Source organism: Mercenaria mercenaria, chromosome 16 (genome assembly GCF_021730395.1).
Source record: "Mercenaria mercenaria strain notata chromosome 16, MADL_Memer_1, whole genome shotgun sequence".
NCBI lineage: Eukaryota > Metazoa > Mollusca > Bivalvia > Venerida > Veneridae > Mercenaria > Mercenaria mercenaria.
Genome location: NC_069376.1, coordinates 62,494,720 through 62,516,416, shown reverse-complemented (window position 1 = coordinate 62,516,416; position 21,697 = coordinate 62,494,720). Strand labels below are relative to the sequence as shown.

General features: G+C 36.5%; 1 protein-coding gene across 4 annotated transcripts in view; it reads right to left on the bottom strand.

Annotated features, from left to right (window-relative positions):
• Positions 1-21,697, bottom strand: part of LOC123540990 (uncharacterized) — an 84,817-nt gene that overhangs the window by 44,234 nt on the left and 18,886 nt on the right. For all 4 annotated transcript variants that reach the window (XM_053527245.1, XM_053527246.1, XM_053527247.1 and 1 more), the window contains exons 3-9: positions 21,265-21,379; positions 19,219-19,403; positions 16,918-17,060; positions 13,273-13,333; positions 10,170-10,295; positions 3,535-3,643; positions 2,642-2,805 (exon numbers count right to left, since the gene is read on the bottom strand). In XM_053527245.1, coding sequence (XP_053383220.1) covers positions 2,642-2,805; positions 3,535-3,643; positions 10,170-10,295; positions 13,273-13,333; positions 16,918-17,060; positions 19,219-19,403; positions 21,265-21,379 — 903 coding nt within the window. The remainder of the gene's footprint in view (positions 1-2,641; positions 2,806-3,534; positions 3,644-10,169; positions 10,296-13,272; positions 13,334-16,917; positions 17,061-19,218; positions 19,404-21,264; positions 21,380-21,697) is intronic.

Here is a 21,697-nt window from a genome sequence, read left to right as displayed (position 1 = left end):
CACGAATGACCTCTGTGACCTGTTTGCCCTCAAAGAATTTACATTATTGTTAGAGAAGAATATCTTACAAAGTGTCGTGTCAAAAATAATACTTGTACTAAAAGATTCATTTAAGGTAGTAGATGTGTAATAGAGTACCTCCTTTTTGAAGAGTATCCAATTCCTACCATAAACCCACATTTACTGCAATTCTCAGGGGGGCGTAGGTTCAAGCCCTACTGGGACCAAATTTTTTTTCCCCTTATTTTCGATTTTTTCTAGTAAGTTTTTACTTCTTTCAAGACTTATGATAGATTTATTGTACAAAAATGAAAAAAAAAACATTTGCTAAGCGATTTCTTGCTGTTCAAAGTGAATTTACTACTTAAACAGAAGGGGTAGAGTTACACATCTGTAAAAATATTGAGTTACATGTGGTAAAAGTTCTCTATTTTGCTTCCATTCTTTAGATTACATATTGTGGAAGAAATTTAGGTAGGATTTACATCTGTCCCAAGGTAATTTTTGAATGAAGTAAGCAAAATTCAAAACAGAAACAAGGATTCGACATTATTTTTTCAACGTTGAAATAAGAATTCTGTATCATTAAATCCGTTTACTTGAGGAACACTATATAAAATGATATCCACATTTTTATTTTGTGTTTAATAATTGTTTAACTATAGTTTGATGATTCTTTTATTAAAATTAATGGTAAAATGAGTTCTCTGCAAACATTTTATATAGCGTCCATCACTTTGAAATTTTTCTCTACTTGAGCTAGAGGAGATACCACAAGTTATACAAAATTTAGAAAAAACGGCATGGTAAAAGTTGTTTAAAATTTGCAATGCAGTGCAAAACACGGTCATCTTTAAGAATATACCATGCAAATGCCATTTTGTAAACATTGCTATTACACCTCTACTACCTTAAAACTTAATTAAAAACCACAACAACATCATACTGCGTTATTCTAAAGCCACATTTCTATTTACATTCACGAGGTCACGTAACCTATTCTGCCGCGCTAACAGAAATCTGTTTGCGAAAAATCGTTTTACTCCATGTATTTAAATTGCTGCCGCTTTTTCATTATTTAAGATTTTTTAATTCTGTTTTTTTATACTTTCTGTTCAAAAGTCTGAATTCTATGACCATATTATGTATCATTTATTTACTTTAAGAAAGAAATAAATAATTAAGATCGCGCTGTTTGAAATGTTACAAGTGATTACATGAAAATTCGGCCGTTTTTATATAGAATTTTGCCTACATTTTTGTCAATGTCTTATTAAAATTATTATAGAATTTAAACTGTATTACTTCTTAAGCAGTGTTGAAAATTTGAAGCGATTATATCAAAAAATGAATGCACCACGCGCGTTTTTTGTGTTCGTGTCGATAAACAAAAGTAACGGCGAGATTAGATATTACGATAGGTCGCACATGCTCGTGGAATGGAAAATTACCGGCATGACGTTTTGATATCCTTATGATTCGCGGGTTAATTCCAGTCAATCCAGGTATTTTTTCGTGATATAATTTCTGAATTTGGTAAAGTTACGACGTTAAAACCACTCGCCCGATCGGTCGAGTATACAGCGAAGTCCACTCGTCCAAAGAGCTATAAAAATAAATATTCTTTGACTCGTCCTGTCCAGAATTTAACTCGTCAATGTACGATGGAGGTGAATATAGAACTGTCAGATCCTTCACAAGAAACTGCCTGTCGGCGGGTGGACTTGTTCAAAAAGCCCGGTGAATGTACATCGATCCGATGTTCCTAAATGAGAGCATATAATTTTTTTCGTACCCGCAAATTTTCGTCCGAAAAAAAGTTTAGGGTCTGGGGCTAAAATTAGGGTCGGTCGGGTCACCGGAAACATACATATTTTTTTTTTACGCCTTAGAGCAAACATTTGGCACCCGCATGATTTCTTTGAAAACCAACAAAGTTTGGCCTCCGTATTCACCAGATCTCAGCCCCCTGGACTTTCATTTATGGGGGGATACTTGAAGGACAATGTTTATTATCCCAAACCAACATCCATTAGAGTTAAAAGCCACTATTAATTTATTTGAGTCACACTGACACAATTCAGGTCATATGGTCACTTTCTCAGCTTTTGAACATGGAGGAAGACCTGAAGTGCCCTCTAGGCACAGTTTTAGGCACTGGTGTCTCCGGACATGGGATTTCTGAAACCCTGTGTAAAAGTACAAGGGGTGTTCAATAAATACCCGTAAAAGTGCTGTCATTTCTTCATGCATCTTCAAAAATCAATGAAACTGTTACATAATGTAGATACAGGAATATTTATTTGATATATCAAAATCATATTTTCTGTGGACAATTATTAAGTAAATGCTAGTCCCCATGGCAAAGTCATGTGATGTCATCTGGCCCTATTTTATGTCTTTTTTTTATTGCATTAGCTAAAACATTACTTGCTATTTATACCTATTTTTCAAGCTATCAAATCTTAAGTCAGGTAAATATTAATGTGGAATGTAGTCATTTATTATACAAGTGACATAATTGAAATGTTTGGCAGGCATATTTTGTTGGTCATTGCTTGAAATCAGTGTTGAATGGATACATGATGTAACAACTCAACACCCAATCTTTTCAGGGAAAGTAAAAATACTATCTACTCACCAACAACTTTGAGAGATACAAAATTAGACTGTGTCTCCTTCCCGCCAAGTTCTGCTTTACAAATATACTGTCCATCATGACTCTGATCAACTTTATTCAATACTAGTTTGTGACCTTCGCCCACCAATTTTCCAAACCTATACCATTCAACTGTCATTCTCTCTCTATAAGAAAATGAAAGCCATTATTTCTATTATTTCAGGTAACTAGTATATTTCGACTTATGTACCACTTTATTTGAGACCCTGTAACATATTTATCAGTGTTAGATTATAACATTTGCATTTGTGTAGTTTATAACAAAATATTTCCAGACATTTTACACCCTTAATTTTGATTAGAGAAAATGTTAACTGTCCATGGTTCATACAGAACTCTCAAAACAAAATTCAAGTACTTTTCAAGGACTTTTTCCCCATTTTCAAGGACTACAAAATCGCATTTGTTGCATTTATTTCTTTTACTCATGACGAATTCTGTCAATTTTCTACAAAATAAACACCGTGACAATAACCCTGTTTGCTATTCAGTCAGTAAACTTTCAGTGAACACCCCTTCAAAAGATAGATGGTACTGCCCAAACTGAAAGACAAACCAGTCCATTTTAAGAAATTTAGCAGGGCTGAATACCATATGTTTATAGTCTGCACAATTTTCAAAATTGATAAAGAGTAAGAACTATCTCACTTGAAAAGTATGTTCTCTTCTGATCAAAGACACAGTCAATCGTTTTATTACACATATCAATTCAATCATTGAGGTCACATATTGAGACAATGTAACAATCACCATTTAGATGTTGAAACATGTTACTGTTGAGATTATTACAGATGGCAAACAGTACGCCAAACACTGTTGAAACCATTTACAGATAATTTTGAAAGGAAACCTACCTTGCACTGGAGAAGTATGTAAAAATGCACATGAGCTCTGCATCTTCACCCTCATACACCTGAACATTCTCTGAGTACATCAACTCTGGTGTTCGGTCAAGTTGATCTCCTGTAACACATTCCAAATCAAATCTTCTAACTTACTGTAAAACACACAATCGCTCAAGGTCTCGAAGAGATTGGCAGTAAATATAAGACTAGAATGTTGAAGCCAAAAGGGCAACAATGCTGAGCCCATTATTTGTTGACACACTGCCTGAATGACTCAACCATTCAAGTTACATTTCAATATCTTGACCCAAACTAAAGTTATTTAATAGAAATGATCATCCACACAAAAAAAAATAACTGCAAGTCCAAAAAAGAATCTTTACCAGGTAGAGATAGGGCAAAATACACCTATAAAATTTGATGTATCATCCACGTTGTACCACAGAAGAATGGTGTTGGTTTTTCCATATGGCCAATAATAAAAAGTTACAAAATTTATAGGAACAACAAAGCGAAGTAATTCTTAAACTAGAATGTGTCTGTAGGACACAGGGTGTGCCCCCCCCCCCACTTCCCCACACTGGTACATTTGTCACAAATAAGGGGAAATAGTTCAAATGTTTGCAGTCTTGATGGGATATAGCCTCAAAACAATTATGAAAAGGATTCATTATTCTATACAGTACCACTTAATTGCATATCAGTTAATCGCATATCCTGGATATTCGCATACGAACTTGAAGCACCGATTGATCCCTATATAATTACCTTTAAAGTTTTTCGCAAAATTGCATTGATTTTTTAATCCGTCCCGCTTAATTGCATAAAACATTTGGCTAAAAGTCCACTAATTTGGCCGCAAACAGCGATAAAAATGATCAAAAGATGCCGAAAATTTACTGTGAATTACTCTAGCCGATCAGCTGTTTCACGTCGCCTAGGTGACAATCGGTGCGTGACATTAAAAGTGGAGATCAAAGCTGTATAGTTTCCCCGAGATTTTCGTGGCATTACGTCATGTTTTCGCGTTTGATCGTACCGCCTCGGTTCTTAAGTGCTGAGAAGTAGATCTAGTGTTGTAACAATCAATAACAAACAAATTCTTTTTAATTTGTTAAAGCGAATGTGCAATATCCCATATAAACTGACAGGTAAACGTGTCAAACTATAATAGTGGATTTCTTACCCCTGTGACCTATTTGCCCTCAAGGAAATTACAAAATGGTTTGAAAAGAATATCTTATTATTAAGTGTCGTGTCAAAAAATATATGTACAAAGATTCAATCAAAAGTTATTAACAAGAGCTGTCTCCATAGGATGACACATGCCCCCGATGGCACTTTGAATGAATAGTTATGGCCGATGTTTGAGTTTAGGACCTTTGACCTACGGACCTGGGTCTTGCACGCGACACGTCGTCTTACTGTGGTACACATTCATGCCAAGTTATTTGAAAATCCATCCATGGATGACAAAGATATGGACCGGACACACCCATCAATGCACTATCCTTTAACGTCTAAGTGTGACCTTGACCTCTGAGCTACGGACCTGGGTCTTGCACGAGACACGTCGTCTTACTGTGGTACACATTCATGCCAAGTTATTTGAAAATCCATCCATGGATGACAAAGATATGGACCGGACACGCCCATCAATGCACTATCCTTTAACGTCTAAGGTCTTACTGTGGTACACATTCATACCAAGTTATTTGAAAATCCATCCATGGATGACAAAGATATGGACCGGACATGCCCATCAATGTACTATCCTTTAACGTCTTAGTGAGACCTTGACCTTTGAGCTACGGACCTGGGTCTTGCGCACTGCACGTCGTCTTACTGTGGTACACATTCATGCCAAGTTATTTGAAAATCCATCCATCGATGACAAAGATATGGACCGGACATGAAAATTGCGAACAGACTGACAGACCGACAGACGGTTCAAAAACTATATGCCTCCCTTCGGGGGCATAAAAATACGCAACAACATTATTGTTTTTGTTTTTTAACCGCATTTTCTATGTACATACACCAGGTCGTGTAACAGGAATCTGTGCAAAAATCGTTTTACTTCATATTTTTAAATTGCTGCTGCCTTTTCATTATTTAAGATTTTTCTATTCTGTTTTTAGTACTTTCTGGTCAAAAGTCTGAATTTTTTGCCCATAGTTTGTATCATCTATTTACTTTTAGAAAGTAATAAGTATTTAGGATCGCGCTGTTTGAAATTTTGCAAGTAATTTTATGAAAATTCGACCGTTTTTATTGAATTTTGCCAACATTTCTGTTAAAACCTTTTTTAAATCATTATAGAATTCAAACTATATTACTTCTCAATCGGTGTTGAAAATCTGAAGCGATAAAATAAAAAAATGAATGCGTCACGTGATGCGCATTTTTTGTATACGTGTCGATAAACAAAAGTAACGGCGTTGTAAGTTAGGCATTACGATAGGTCGCACGTGCTCGTGGAATGGAAAATTACTGGCATGGTGTTTTGATATCTGTACGATTCGCGGGTAAATTCCAGTCAGTGGTAAATAAAAAATATTGTCGTTTACAACTTTATTTGTTTAAAACATAGTTACACAGGTATGATTAATCACTCCATTAGTGACACATTTTCCAATTAATGTTGGGTACGCAAATAAGCGGACTCCACTGTACCATAAACTTTTTGAGCTATGAGCATCATAAACAAAAATCCACTATTTTGGCTATTTCAAGGGCCATAACTCTGTAATAAACACTAAAATTCTTAAGAAGAATGCCAAGTGTGCAAGGTCACATTATGATAAAGACTCAAGCAAGGTTTCATGAATTTACATTAAATACTTTCTGAGTGAGGCACATAATTAGGTGAAAATATGCATTTTTTTACTATTTCAGGGGCCATAACTCTGGAAAAAGGGGCAGACCCAGATGAAAAATAGTAGGTGCGCAAGTTCATATCATGATAAAGACTCATGCAAGGTTTCATCAATTTATATCAAATACTTTTTAAGCTAGGCATATCACAAGGTGCATATGTGCATTTTTGACCATTTCAGGAGCCATAACTCAAGAAATAGGGCACAGACCCAGATTAACAAGAGCACCGCCTTGCGGGTGCTGACGCTCATCTGATTTTTTTTGTATAATAGAAATATTGTCCTACGCATGATTTTCTAAGTCTAAAAAGGGCCATCATTCTTGCAAAAAGCAGGATAGAGTTATGTTTCTTGATGTACAGTATCCACTTATGATGGTGAAAAACTGTTGCAAGTTTTAAAGCAATAGCTTTGATAGTTTATGAGAAAAGTATACTTAAACATAATACTCAACCAAGAAAATGATTTTCTAAGTCCAAAAGGGGCAATAATTATTGCAAAAAGGCAGGATGGAGTTATGTTGCTTGCTGTACAGGGTCAGCTTATGATGGTGAACAAGTGTTGCAAGTTTCAAAGCAATAGCTTTCTTTGATGGTTTAAGAGAAAAAGTTCACCTAAACATAAAACTTAACCAAGAAATCTGATATTTTCTAAGTCCAAAAGGGGCCATAAATCTTGCAAAAAGCAGGATGGAGTTATGTTTCTTGATGTACAGGGTCAGCTAATGATGGTGAACAAGTGTTGCAAGTTTTAAAGCAAAAGCTTTGATAGTTTAGGATAAAAGCTGACCTAAACATAAAACTTAACCAAGAAAACTGATTTTCTAAGTCCATAAGAGGCAATAATTCTTGCAAAAAGCAAGATGGAGTTATGTTTCTTGATGTACATGGTCTGCTTATGATGGTAAACAAGTATTCCAAGTTTCAAAGCAATAGCTTTGATAGTTTAGGAGAAAAGTTGACCTAAACATAAAACTTAACCAAGAAATCTGATATTTTCTAAGTACAAAAGGGGCCATAAATCTTGCAAAAAGCAAGATGGAGTTATGTTTCTTGCTATACAGGGTCAGCTTATGATGGTGAACAAGTATTCCAAGTTTCAAAGCAATAGCTTTGATAGTTTAGGAGAAAAGCTGACCTAAACATAAAACTTAACCAGGCAACGCCGACGCCGACAACCGCTCAAGTGATGACAATAACTCATCATTTTTTTTCAAAAAATCAGATGAGCTAAAAATACGAGATGCGCAAGTTCATATCATGATTAAGACTCATGCAAGGTTTCATGAATCTATATCAAATACTTTTTGAGCTAGGCATGTCACAAGGTGAAAATGTGCATTTTTGGCCATTTCTGGGGCCATAACTCTTAAAAATAGGGAGCAGAGCCAGACGAAAAATAGGAGGTGCATAAGTTCATATCATGATAAAGACTCACGCAAGGTTTCATTAATTTACATCAAGCACTTTTTGAGCTAGGTGTGTCACAAGGTGAAAATGTGCATTTTTGACTATTTCAGGGGCCATAACTCTAGAAATACGGGGCGGACCCAGATGAAAAATAGGTGCGCAAGTTCATATCATGATTAAGACACATGCAAGGTTTCATGTATCTATATCAAATACTTTTTGAGCTAGGCGTGTCACAAGGTGAAAATGTGCATTTTTGACTATTTCAGGGTCCATAACTCTAAAATTAGGGGTTGGAGCCAGACAAAAAATAGAAGGTGCGCAAGTTCATATCATGATAAAGACTCATGCAAGGTTTCATCAATTTATATCAAATACTTTTTGAGCTAGGCGCGTCACGAACTTCGGACGGACGGACGGACTGACAAGAGCAAATCTATATGCCCCCACCACTAATGGGATATATGATATGTCAAAATACATGAAAACATTTGAAGTATCATCCATGTTGTACCACAGTAAAATGGTCTCACTTTTTCCCTACGGCCAATAATAAGTTATTTATATTAACAAGAAAGGGAAGTAATTCTATGAAAGAAAAAAGTAAGTCCATAAAAAGGGGATCTGGCAAATAAAAACAAGGCAGTCTGAAAGACAGCTAAATCCCCCGCCACTGCTATGGATAGTGAAAGGGTAAACCTTTGATTTTAGCTGTGACCTTGACCTTGAACTGACATGGCTGACTCATGAATTCTGCACAACGTCTTGATGAGGTGATCATTTGACCCAAGTTTCATGAAAATCTTTCAAGGGGTTTAGGAGATACAGAGCTGAAACCTTTGACCTTCAGTTGTGACCTTGACCTTGAGTTGACATGGCTGACTCATGAGTTCTTGATGAGGTGATCATTTGACCCAAGTTTGATGAAAATCCTTCAAGGGGTTTAGGAGATACAGAGTGGACACAAAATGGAAGGCTCAAACCTTCGACCCTTAGTTGTGACCTTGACCTTGAGCTGGCATGGTTGACTCATAATTTCTGCACATCGTTTTGATGAGGTAATCATTTTACCCAAGCTTTATAAAATTCCTTTAAGGGGTTTAGGAGATATAGAGCGGACACGAAATGGAAGGCTCAAACCTTTGACCCTAAGTTGTGACCTTGACCTTGAGCCGGCATGACTGACTCATGGGTTCTGCACATCGTCTAGATGAGGTGATCATTTGACCCAAGTTTGATAAAATTCCTTCAAGGGGTTTAAAAGATATAGAGCGGACACAAAATGGAAGGCTTAAACCTTTGACCTTGAGCTGTGACCTTGAACTTGAGCCGACAAGGCTGACCCATGGGCTCTGCACATCGTCTTGATGAGGTGATCATTTGACCCAAGTTTCATGAAAATCCTTCAAGGAGTTTAGAAGATATAGAGCGGACACAAAATGGAACGCTCAAAACCTTTGACCCTAAGTTGTGACCTTGACCTTGAGCCGGCATGGCTAACTCATGGGTTCTGCACATCGTCTTGATGAGGTGATCATTTGACCCAAGTTTTATAAAATTCCTTCAAGGGGTTTATGAGATATAGAGCGGACACAAAATGGCAGGCTCAAACCTTTGACCTGGAGTTGTGACCTTGACCTTGAACGGACAAGACTGACTCATGGGTTCTGCACATCGTCTTGATGAGGTGATCATTTGACCCAAGTTTCATGAAAATCCTTTAAGGGGTTTAGGAGATATGGACCGGACACGATTTTGTTATGGACGGAAGGACGGACGGACGGAAGGACGGACGGAGGCAGACCATTCCTATAATCCCTCCGCCACGGCGGGGGATAAACAAGAGCACCACAATGTGGAGCAATATACGCCCAAACGTATGACCTTTGCCCTAAGTGTGACCTTGACCTTGAAGCCAGCCATCAGATACATACACTCTGCAAGTTGTCTCAAGGTGGTGAATATTTGTGCCAAGTTTCTTTATAATCCTTCAAGCAGTTCAAGAGTTATAGAGCAGACACAAAACAAAGTCATATGACCTTTGCCCCTAAGTGTGACCTTGACCTTGAAGTGAGCCATCCAAAACATGCGCTCAGCATGTCTTCTTGATGTGGTGAACATTGTGTCAAGTTTCTTTGAAATCTTCAAGGGGTTCAAGAGTTACAGAGCGGACATGAAATTGCTAATGAACGGACCCACAGACAGACAGTGTGAATTTAATAGCCCATTTGGAGAAAAAGTGTGGACATACACTGGCCAGAGGATAAGTGGTAACAACAGCTTACTCCACCATTTTGAGCAAGTAGAGAGACAGCAAATAGATCAATTTTAATGGTGCATCAAAAGAAACACTTACCACGTTCTACTGTAAGACTGATAGTCTCTGTATTTCTGACTCTAATAAGCAGTATATCATTCCATGTAGAGCATGCGTAGATAAAGTTACTATCTGACATCTCAGTCCAAAGAAAGTGTAGAAAACCTGAAATACAAACAAGATTCATATATCTTAAAGTCCCATTAGGCTTTTATAACAAGAAAATATTTGGTAAAACCAATGGATGCTCCCCAAAATTTTCATATTAAAAGAACACATGTGGAATTGACTGAATGGGCACATACTGTTTAATTATGTTGAATAATCAAAATATGCCCCACCTCCTCTCACGAGTCAATCATCCTATGATTTTTTGCTGAATCCAAGGCAGTGGTTGCTGAAAAATACTCCTGAATATGACGGCACTATAGTTTTCTGATGTTGACTGTTTGTTATGTAATAGCGGGCAGTTAACCTAACCAGTGTTCCTGGATTCTGTACCAGTACAAACCTATTCTCCTCAAGTAACTGCCAACTTCCCCACATGTATGAATCAGAGGTGGAGGATGAATGATTTCAGACACAATGTCTTTTAATTTATCGTCATGGAGAAACATACTCCACACCTGGGAATCAAACTCACGACCCGGGAATCCATAAATCTGCACTCTACCTTCTGAGCAAAGCCGGCAGGCTTAATTTTTTTTTGAATAAATAAGAAACTCAGTAGAAATCATCCAACCCGAACATGAAACAAGAGGGTCATGATGACCCTGGATCGCTCACCTGAGTAATATGAGCTACATGCTTCAAATGTCAAACTGATGATTTTTAGAATTTTTTTGCAAGATTTTCCTATGTACTATCATTTAAACCCTGGGGCGGGGCAAAGTTTAACCTGGGGGTCATGATTTGAACAATGTTTGTAGAAGTCTACTAGACAATGTTACATATCAAATATCTAAGATCTAGGCCTTCTGGTTTATTTTTAGCAAATTTATGAAGATTTCCCTATGTACAGAACAAAGCGTGTAGAGGTCCACTAGGCAATGCTACATGTCAAATATCTAAGCTCTAGGCCTTCTGGTTTATTTTCAGAAAATTTTGAAGATTTTTCTATGTACAATCAAGTAACCCTATGGGGCGGGGTCAATTTGACCCTGGGGGTCATGATTTGAACAAATTTTATAGAAGTCTACTAGGCAATGCTACAAGTCAAATATCTAAGATCTAGGCCTTCTGGTTTATTTTATGAAAATTTTTGAAGATTTTCCTATGTAAAATCAAGTGACCCCTGGGGCAGGGTAAATTTTGACCCCGGGGGTCATGATTTGAATAAATTTTGTAGAGGTCCACTAGGCAATGCTACATGTCAAATATCTAAGCTCTAGGCCTTCTGGTTTATTCTTAGAAAATTTTTGAAGATTTTCCTATGTAATATCAAGTGACCCCTGGGGCGGGGCCAATATATCCTGGGGGTCATGATTTGAACAAATTTTGTAGAGGTCCACTAGGCAATGCTACATGTCAAATATCTAAGCTCTAGGCCTTCTGGTTTATTTTTTTAAAACATTTGAAGATTTTCCTATAGAAATCAATTTTGACCCCGGGGTCATAATTTGAACAACTTTAGTAGAGGTTCACTAGGCAATAGTGATGGGCAAATCGGTTAGATTTGCCAACCGATTAATGGACATAATCGGACAGGCCAACCGATTTGATTAATTGGATATAATCGGATAACCAGTTACTCTAGTTGCATATCTATAAGTTCACCTCACAATGTATGTTTTATGTTATTACTTAAGAAATGAACCTCACAGACATCAAATATCCTATTTCTTTTGTATCCCTTCGTAAATATGAGTAAGTTAACAGCATAAAAGTAAAATATTTGTGAAGATAGTAACCTTCAAATCAGGTACTGTCTTAATTTCACCAGAGACTTACCCAGTGCTATTATGTTATTAAATTAAAATTATTTAGAGGAGAAAAAGTATTAACGATCTATTAATTCTTAGTTAACGACTACAATGATTTCAATCCCACAAAATTAAAAATTGAAAATACTTTTGCAAATATGCTTGTGTAAGTCTTACGTTATGCTATGCATACTGCCATACTAATGTCAAGAGTTTAGGCTGATGGTTTTCCCGGCTTAATTTTGCAAAAGCCATATATCTTCCAAAATCTGGATGATCACAGATGACATCAATTTCTTCTGACACTTTGGAGGAAGCCATTTTTACGTAGAGTAGTTTCCCTTGGCGTAAATGCCCCAAAACACCGTAAATACCAGAAAGAAAAAGGTCAGAAAAAAAAAACTAAATTATCCGTTAGGGTGACAAGTAATCTTAAAATTGGTCAGGGAAAAGTGAAGTCGGCGATCGCGCTCATGAATGCAACGCCGACGATTATTCCATTGTCGCCGATTGTCGGCCCATCACTACTAGGCAATGCTATATGTCAAATATCTAAGCTCTAGGGCTTCTGGTTTTTGAGAAGATTTTCCTATGTAAAATCAAGTGACCCCTGGGGCTGGGTCAATTTTGATCCTGGGGGTCACGATTTGAACAAACTTGGTAGAGGTCCACTAGGCAATGCTTCACACCAAATATCTAAGCTCTAGGGCTTCTGGTTTTTGAGAAGAAGATTTTTAAAGTTTTTCCTTTCGGTTGCCATGGCAACCAGATTTCTGCATGGAATTCAATTCTTTGAATAATTTTGTAGAGCTTCACCCAAGGAACATTCCTGTGAAGTTTGGATGAAATTGGCCTAGCGGTTTATGAGGAGATGCCGTTTAAAGTAAAGTTTACGGACGGCGGACGTTGACGCTGAGTGAAAACAATAGCTCACCCTGAGCCTTTGGCTCAGGTGAACTAAAAAGCCAGTATGCCCATCTCCTATGATTGAAGCTTCCCATAAAGCAGCTTCAGTAGAGAAGATAGACACGTGTCCGGTGTCTTGCTGGATGTTATATCAGGCACGGGCAGGCATGTGAATGACATGAATCCTCTACAAGCCAGTCACATGGCAACCCACATAATGCTCAAACCAGCATCACTATGGGGCATTTGGTTCAAAAACAGCAAACACCAACTCAGCTGGAGAGATCTATTGCATGTAATTAAGCCTAACCTACCTTGCTGATCAATAATCAACCTCTCATTGTCCTCTATAGGGCCAGAAGTTAACTTGCCATCCTACAAAATATCAAAGAGAAAAGAGCTAGACAACAAATATAAAGGGAACTATACAATCTGCAGACACACACTAAGTTTTTTTTTATGAATTTTTTTGCCACAATCATTACTTCTGCACGTTAGTTTCATTTTTGTAACCCAGCACAGGCTTAATCACCTCTGTATATCATTCTGCAGTCAACATCATTTCCATGAGTGAATTTTGTTCAAATATCACAAACATAACATCATTTTTTGTATAAGAAACAAAAATCCTGAAGGGAGTTTGAATGAAAGACTTTGAAAAAAGATTTCAGTAACAGTGTCTTTTATACAATTGTTATGGAAAACATACGCATTGCCCAGTGATAAAACTCTAATGACACTGTGATACGTAGATGTGCTCTCCCTATCCAGCTAAGCACGCAGGTCTAATAATATTTGATATTATCATCCGGCCGGAACAGGAAGATAATATGCGTATCTCAATAGTGACCTTGACCTTTGATCCCCAGGCACGGGTCAGGTATGTGACATATTGTCTGAGCATGAACATTTCCTTGTTGTAGTAAGAAAATCCTTCAATGCATATAAAAGTTATGGAGTTGAAACTAACTTTTACTTGACCTAAACAGTGACCTTGACCTTTTCAACTGACAAGCATAGATCATGTGTTGACACACTGTCTCATTATGAGGAGCATTTGTGTGTAGCACTAATATAACCAATCAATGCATATAAAAGTTATAGAGCAGAAACAGGTTTAATTTGACCTTCAATAGTGACCTTGACCTGTACGCACAAGTTATATGCCTCTACATATTGCCTTCATTCACATACCAAATTTTATGAGCCTAGCTTGAATACTTATTGAGTTATTATAGGATCCAGATTTGCAGAAAGACAGACAAACGGATGGTGGGTATTTCTATAGTTCTCTCAGGTGTTCCACCAGAAGGGGACTAAAAAGGGGCATGATTTTGACAAAATAAAAGCTCAAGTTATGTAACTTGTCCTGGGAGGTTATCTCATGATGCCAAGACATGTGTGAAGTTTGAAAACATTTGGCCTAGCAGTTTCTGAGAATCTGCATACATGCAAAACTTTTACCTTTTGTGACATGGGCGCAGACAAAAAGGTGATTAAAGAAGCTCTACAATTTGAAAAATCTCAAATAGTCGAGCTAAAAATTATTCTTCCACTTTCAGGCATGACAGCCTTATCTTTTTTGATAGAAGTCAAGCTGCTAAATTCTTTCAGTAATATAAATTGTTGAGTGAAGGTTTTCATATAACCTCAAATTATGTTTAAACTTTTCTTCTACTTTACCCACAAACACAAAGCTTCAGTGGTGAATTTTAGGACCTTGGATTCAGATTAAACCCCAAATCCTGTAGTTTTCCTAAAAAATGCGATACTGTTCCACAGTAAAATTCTGGCAGTACGTAGCCTGAAATCAGGACAAGTCCTAAAACCTCCCATGTATGATTATATCTCCAGCATATTTGAAGCTGCTAACATGAAGTTTTCATTCAGTCTCAAAATATATAAAAGCTAGAACTGTATCCATAGAACATGGCTGCCCTAATATACTGAGGCCAAAATTAAAATTAGGTTGTTTGATGTCTCCCGACCGACCCGCACAAAAAACACTGCGCTCCGAATTTTTTTATTGGCCCACTGAGCAGAATACTTTTTTTTTGTAACTTCCGATCAGCTGCTGAACATTAACCCAAAGTGCATTCACGTAACACAGCAGCACTTTCAATTAACCCCCGAACGTCTATCACTTTCAATTAACCTCCGAATTTCTATCACTAGCCAATAATTACATCAGCCAGTGTGTTTGCATCACAATGTGTGAAAAATATTTTAGATGACTGATGATTGCTGCATTGACAAGCTTACAAAATTAGTTTCATGTTGCCGACGAGTGCAAAAATCGAATTTTCAAATCGCGATATACCATACTTACGTCAGACTGTTATAATATTTTTCTAGATGTAAAATGTTATTTTTGCTCATACATTTCAATAATTATGTTGCAAATAAGAACCAATCTTTTATAGGAAACGTCGTAAAAAGAAACAACTATTCACGTGCACATAGTCGTCTGCTGCAATATTGCTGTCCAGTCTAAAGAAAAAAAAAAAGGTATTAAACCACAAAAAAACTATATACAAAACTGTAAGAACCTCTTGTTTAACATCTTAGGATATTTTCAGTAAATTAAAATGAGATCGATTGTGCATACTTGCGAAAATAATTACGTTGTGGGTACATAATTATAATTTTGGCGGGAAAGAAGCACGTATTTGCGGAATGGCTACTAAAGTTCCTTTTTCAGGTCAATATAAATAAAGAGTATTTACAGCCGGAACTATTATTTCCTGTCCATTTCTGGTCCTGAGAAGGGTAACCTGTCTTATTCATTCAATACACCTCACCCGACTAAACTCGCAGGCGCTGCCACCGAAAACATTACGGATGCCGCCATCTTTATTCGATTTCGCTGCACAATTCATCAATTTATCGGATGTTGATATGAAAAATGCTCAGAAACTCACTTGAAAGAAATACAGACGGTAAACAAAAAATCCTGAACTCTGAGCGCTAAAAATGAATGAATTGCTGATGCACTCTGTATATTTCGGCGGGAAAACAATATAAGTTTGTTTCATGTCGTAAGTTTTCTGTTTATTAAATGTGTGCATATTTTCCTCGTAACATTATGCAAATAGATTTCAACATTTAGAGGCTTATCTAAATTACTTTTAGTTTCAGAAAAGTAGATTGTCTCAGCACACAGTATTTACGGAAGGAAATTTTTTAGATCGACGTACGGAGATTTGGGTGAATCCTTTTAAACTAAATTACCATGGATCTGTAGCCTCATCAGATATCACTCTCTCTCCCCCTATATTAAGTTTGTCTGTTAAAAACAAACATGAACAAAATTAAATTATCAAATTTTTTTTACTAAACCCTACGAAATGAAATACGTTTTACACAACCACACATCCTACTCAGACTGAGATCCACCTCTCCCACATAAAATGAAAACAACAATTTAGAATTTTAGTAATTGTTGTAGAAGAGCAGAGAGAAGTTTAATTGCATCATTTAAAATTTAGATTTTTTTCAAATATAATCGCAATTATTTGCCAAAAGTATCAACAAATCGGATATAAAATGACATAAGATATCTTTTCATATTTTATTCATTTATCTTCATGAGAAATATAAAATAATTAGTTATAAGTAGCACTGGAATAATAAAAAAAAAATTGCCTAACTACCTACCCAACTTCACAGAGTAGGCTCGGGAAACAAAGACTTTTTTAAATGTGGCCTGAGCCATTCTCTATGTAGCAAAAACTATCAAAGGGCCATAACTGCAGATAAAATGTTTACAGAAAAAATCTTTCCTTTATTGTCATCTGCACAACTAGCTTGTTCATCTGTGGAAGTCTAAGACAAATCAGGCTAATAGTGTAGGAGGAGTTGGACACACAAGATTTCGGGACATACGAACAGCAGCAATGCTATATGCCCCCACATAAATGTGTGGGGGCATAAAAAACATAAATGTAAAATATGTATACTTTGAAAGTTCCTTTTTCCCAAATGAAATTCCACTGTGGAACACTAAGAGGTACATCCTTGCATTCCATCTTAAAGTACTTTGATGCATGAGTCTTCACGTTCTTTGGTGTATCATCATCTCCGCCTTTAAATGCTAGGGCAACTGAAACAAATACCATTTTTTAAAATTATTATTGATTCACTATATCCTGTTATTAAATAATTCCTTATATAAATTTCCTATCTACAGTTTGTTCTATATGATTAATCTATACTCAACACATTTGTTGGGCTAAAATGAAAATTTGCGAAAAAAAAAAGCTGTTGGACAGCAATGCTCGACTATTCAACAGTCTTGTAAAGGTAATTCTGCACGTTTGAAAAACCGGAAGTGATGGCGTAACGTCATTTATCCGGAAAACGTAGAATAAAGCCTGGATTCGGCGTACGTAAATGAAAATCAATTTATGAATTAATCGAAACCTGTGGGTAAATTTGTTATAATGGCACTGTTGCTATATTTCTAAAGTCAAAATATGATATTAAAACATACGGCACGTTAAAAATATCAAAATAATTTCTTAAAATTAACTTGAAATGCCCGGTTCCCTTTAATCTTGGTAAAATATCTCAAAAGTAAGCACACGGACCTATATATTTTATTTCACCAAATTATAGGCCATGTGTTTATTTGCAATTGTGAGAAGTTTCATCAAAATCTACATTGTAGAAAAAAATCTATTCGCGAAAATGTTATGAAAGATATGATTTTCCCATAGACTCCCATTATGAAATATTGCGTGAGGTCCAATTTTTCAAACCAGCCTAGCAAAAAATCAAGCACACGACCCTATCTTTTTTATTTGCTGAATTGTCTAGGTATATGTTGAAGTTTTGAAAAAATGGAGTTTAATCAAATTCTACATTGTAGAAAAAAAAAGATCCAAACGTGCAGAACTACCTTAACTGAATAAGTAAAAATGCAAAGTAGTGTTATGAAATCTGTATACTACATGTCAGATCATCACAGTGAGCATGGGTGTGAAGTTTCAATCTATTCCCATTAATGGGTACTGAGCCTACATACGAAATCTTACCCAAAAACTAGAGCTGCTTTTGAGAAAAACGCATGTCTCCTGCAACTGCCTAATCATCTGAATAGAAGTATATGAGTCAGCCATGCACCAAGACCTCAACTGCCTTATCAGACTTTAAGTGCATTGATTATCAAAAGACCATAATTCCGAAGTGCCTGGGCCGATTTTGCTAGTTATCGAACTTGGCCGAGGACTTATTGGCAAAAACATTTTGTTCAAGTTTAGTGAAGAACGGATGAGAAATATCTGACTTAGAGAGTGGACAAGATTTGTGACAGACACACACAGACAAAAGTAAATCAATATGTCTCAATAAAATCAGAGATTGTCATCTATGCAAACAAGCAAACAATCACATGTAATTGCATAGATCATACACATGCCGTCTAGTACAAATGGGCAACGCTGATTGGCTATACGTGGCTATCAATGACAAGTAGGTAACTCCGCCAACTAATCTAGAATTTACAGAGAGTCGAACCTTGTGTATTCGCAGGTGTTTTTAAGCAACTAATTATGGAGTTGAAACTTGCATCCCACTGCAAAAACTTGTGTCCGAGGACTCCCTAGCTTCTCTAAACACTCCTATAACGGGACCAAATACGCGTACATGGATGCCAATTTCAGCGATTCCGAAAACCCTGCTATTCTTCGAACAGTTGAGCAATATTTATTTCTGATGTCATGTGAATATTTTTTCCTGACATGTATTAAAACATTTATTAATTTGCCTGCCAGTCATTAGTTAAACAAATGCTTTTGGAAAATTGAATTTATGATGAAATTTTTGCGAAATGAAATTTTTCCAACAATGTATATTAATGACTATTCGCAGTTGCAAATAAACACTGTGCATGAAATGGTCAAATAAAATATATAGGTCAGTGCAGTATTTTGGAGATATTTGCCTATAATTTATCAGGTCTGCAAATAACATGCAGATCTGAAGGCATTATTTGGATTTATTTCATATGCTAAAATGTTAACTTTTTCTTATATTTTTTTATCTTAAGAAAGAAAGTAATGCTGTCATTTTTATAAATATACACACAAGATGATATTTAATTCTAGGATGTTCTTCTTTCCATGCCTGGTCAAAGCTTTATTCTATGTTACCTGGATAAAGAGCATTAGGCCATGATTTCCAGTTTATCAAATGTGCAAAATCTGTAAAATAAAATAGTTTATATAACACAGGAAAAATATACCAATAACTCAACTTACTTGTTCCTAGAATTTGGATTATTGGTGTAAAAGTGGTGCCATAAGCATTTTCAGCAAAACATTGATAATCTCCCGAGTTTGCCAGTCCAAATAACGGACCCGTTCTAAGTGTTCCATTGCTCCCAAAAACAGTTGTTACCCCCGTTACATTCTCAACAGCTGTGCCATTGAAAGTCCATCTATACCTGAAACAATACAGCAATTATAACAGGTATACTGATTAATTATAGCACTGACAAATAATAAAATACAGTAAATGATCCATGATGTGATAACCAACAAAATTTCTCCTGACAAATTTTGTAGTCCTAGTCATGATTTCGGGACGTGATTAAATAATAACTGAACATTTCACTTTTAAGAATTGGAGCGTTTGTTTGACAATATACAATGGTCCTAAAAATTATTATATCATTATTATTATTATACCAGATTTATATAGCACCCTTTTCATGATCAATTTCACGTTCAAAGACGCTTTACATAGTTCAAATGCAGCCACACAGGGCGCATAATACATCCTCTACTAGTACAGACACAGAGCGATCTGACCAGAGGGACAGAGTGAGACAAAGCCCCCACGACAGACAGATCAGAAATCAGATACAGGCTTGTCCAGCTAACTTAGCCTAGCTCGTTGCGAATAGAGAGCCTGGTTCTTTAACGTGCCCAGTGTATAGCACTGATACACGCAAGGATTGCCTGGGTTCCTGACCAGTACACCTCTAGTTGGGTGGGAAACACTGAAAAGCGTTTCTGAAAATTCCCGAGTAGCTGCCGGGGATCAAACCCCCGACCTCAGGATTGGAAGGCAGTGCAAACCACTGAGCTATCCGTCCACCCAAAAAATTATACAGTGTATCCAGCTTCCTCAAAGAAAGAGGACAAAGTTGTAACACTGTCCCACTACGAAACCAGGGATCGTAAGTTCAAGACGCGTTCCTCAAACTACAATAACTAACACTGGAATAAGAATCCAGTGTACAGGACCTGGTGTTTTACACCTAGCATACTAAGGAATAAGGGAAGCTTCTGGAATAGGAGCGTCATCTGTACTTTGCACTATCAAAGTACTATTCTTCCACTTACACATGTCTAACTGTCTTCTGGGGGAGTCCCATACATGTGTAAGCTGTTGGCGACTATAAATCAGCTTACACAGAAGCTTCCCAGTGATTTTTTTCTCAAAATTGTGAACGGGTCCGGTACCAGAAAATTTTTGAAAATTAGCATTGTTTTTCTCAACATTGTGAATTTTTTCCTCTGTGATTTTTTTTTTTTTTACTTTGTGAATCAAAATGTTTAATGATTGAATATGAATATATGGGTGTAAAAAGATAAGTATCTAAAACTTATATTCATATATTTATTCCATAACAAATGAGGACACCATTTAAATGATTTGTACCCGATCTGTACCCAAATGCACAATGAATTAACGTTCAAGGGTCGATATTAATAGGGTGACAAACATAAATCTTGATTTCCTCACAAAAGTTGGTAACAAACTTCTTCAACTGTAACCGTGCTATAGAAGGAACAATCCGCCTTCCAGATTTTAGCCTTATCTCGCAAGTGGCATAAAATTACGCCCTCTTGGGTACCCCATTACATCATATTCTAATCTTAGTAACAGTTTCCTAATGCACATGCGTGGTACAATTACTACCAGTAGACATTGCAAACATGGCAGCCTACATGAAATAATGCTTTTTAAAAAAAAATTCTGCTATTTTAGAGGTTTTCACACCAATTGTGAATGGGTCCAGTGGACCCAATCTGAAAATTGTGAAAGACCGTTTGCAATGCTAAACGGGTCCGATATTCGGTACCACTTATATAAGGAAAAAAATCGCTTCTTCCTTAGGTTACTCTCGACTGTCACTCAAGAGGTCCGGGTTTAAACCTGGGGATTAATATTATCAGAATTTTTGTATAGCGACATACTTTAATACGGCAACCAAATAAATTTTTCTGGTCTTTGAAAAAAATATTTTTTTGGGACATAAAATCAATTTTGTATGATATATTATAAAATCTACTCACTTGGCTGGTGTTTTTGCTTGACAACTGAATGATTGAGGATCAGCGTTCCTCACATACACCTTGGAGTTTGGCCATTTGTTGCTCTGAGGAATGGAGATAGTTGGTAATTTCCCACCTGTAAGCAATCAAATCATTTTAAGCTACTTATCAAAAATTAACAGGAGCTAGGTTGGGCATGGCCATCCTGCAACCCTGCCCTTTCTAAGCATGTTTTAAGTAAAAGATGGCCACAAGAAGAAATATTTCATAATATAGTATTTTGGATAATTTTTGGATTCTATGTGTAATTACCAATCATCTTCCTTTTCAACGTAAAAGGGTAAATCATGATGAAGGGCATTTTGCCCAATGCTTATTCCATTTACTATTTGAAGCAACAAAATAAAGCACTTTGTGAATAATATTCTTTACAGTTTCTACTGAAAATAAATAA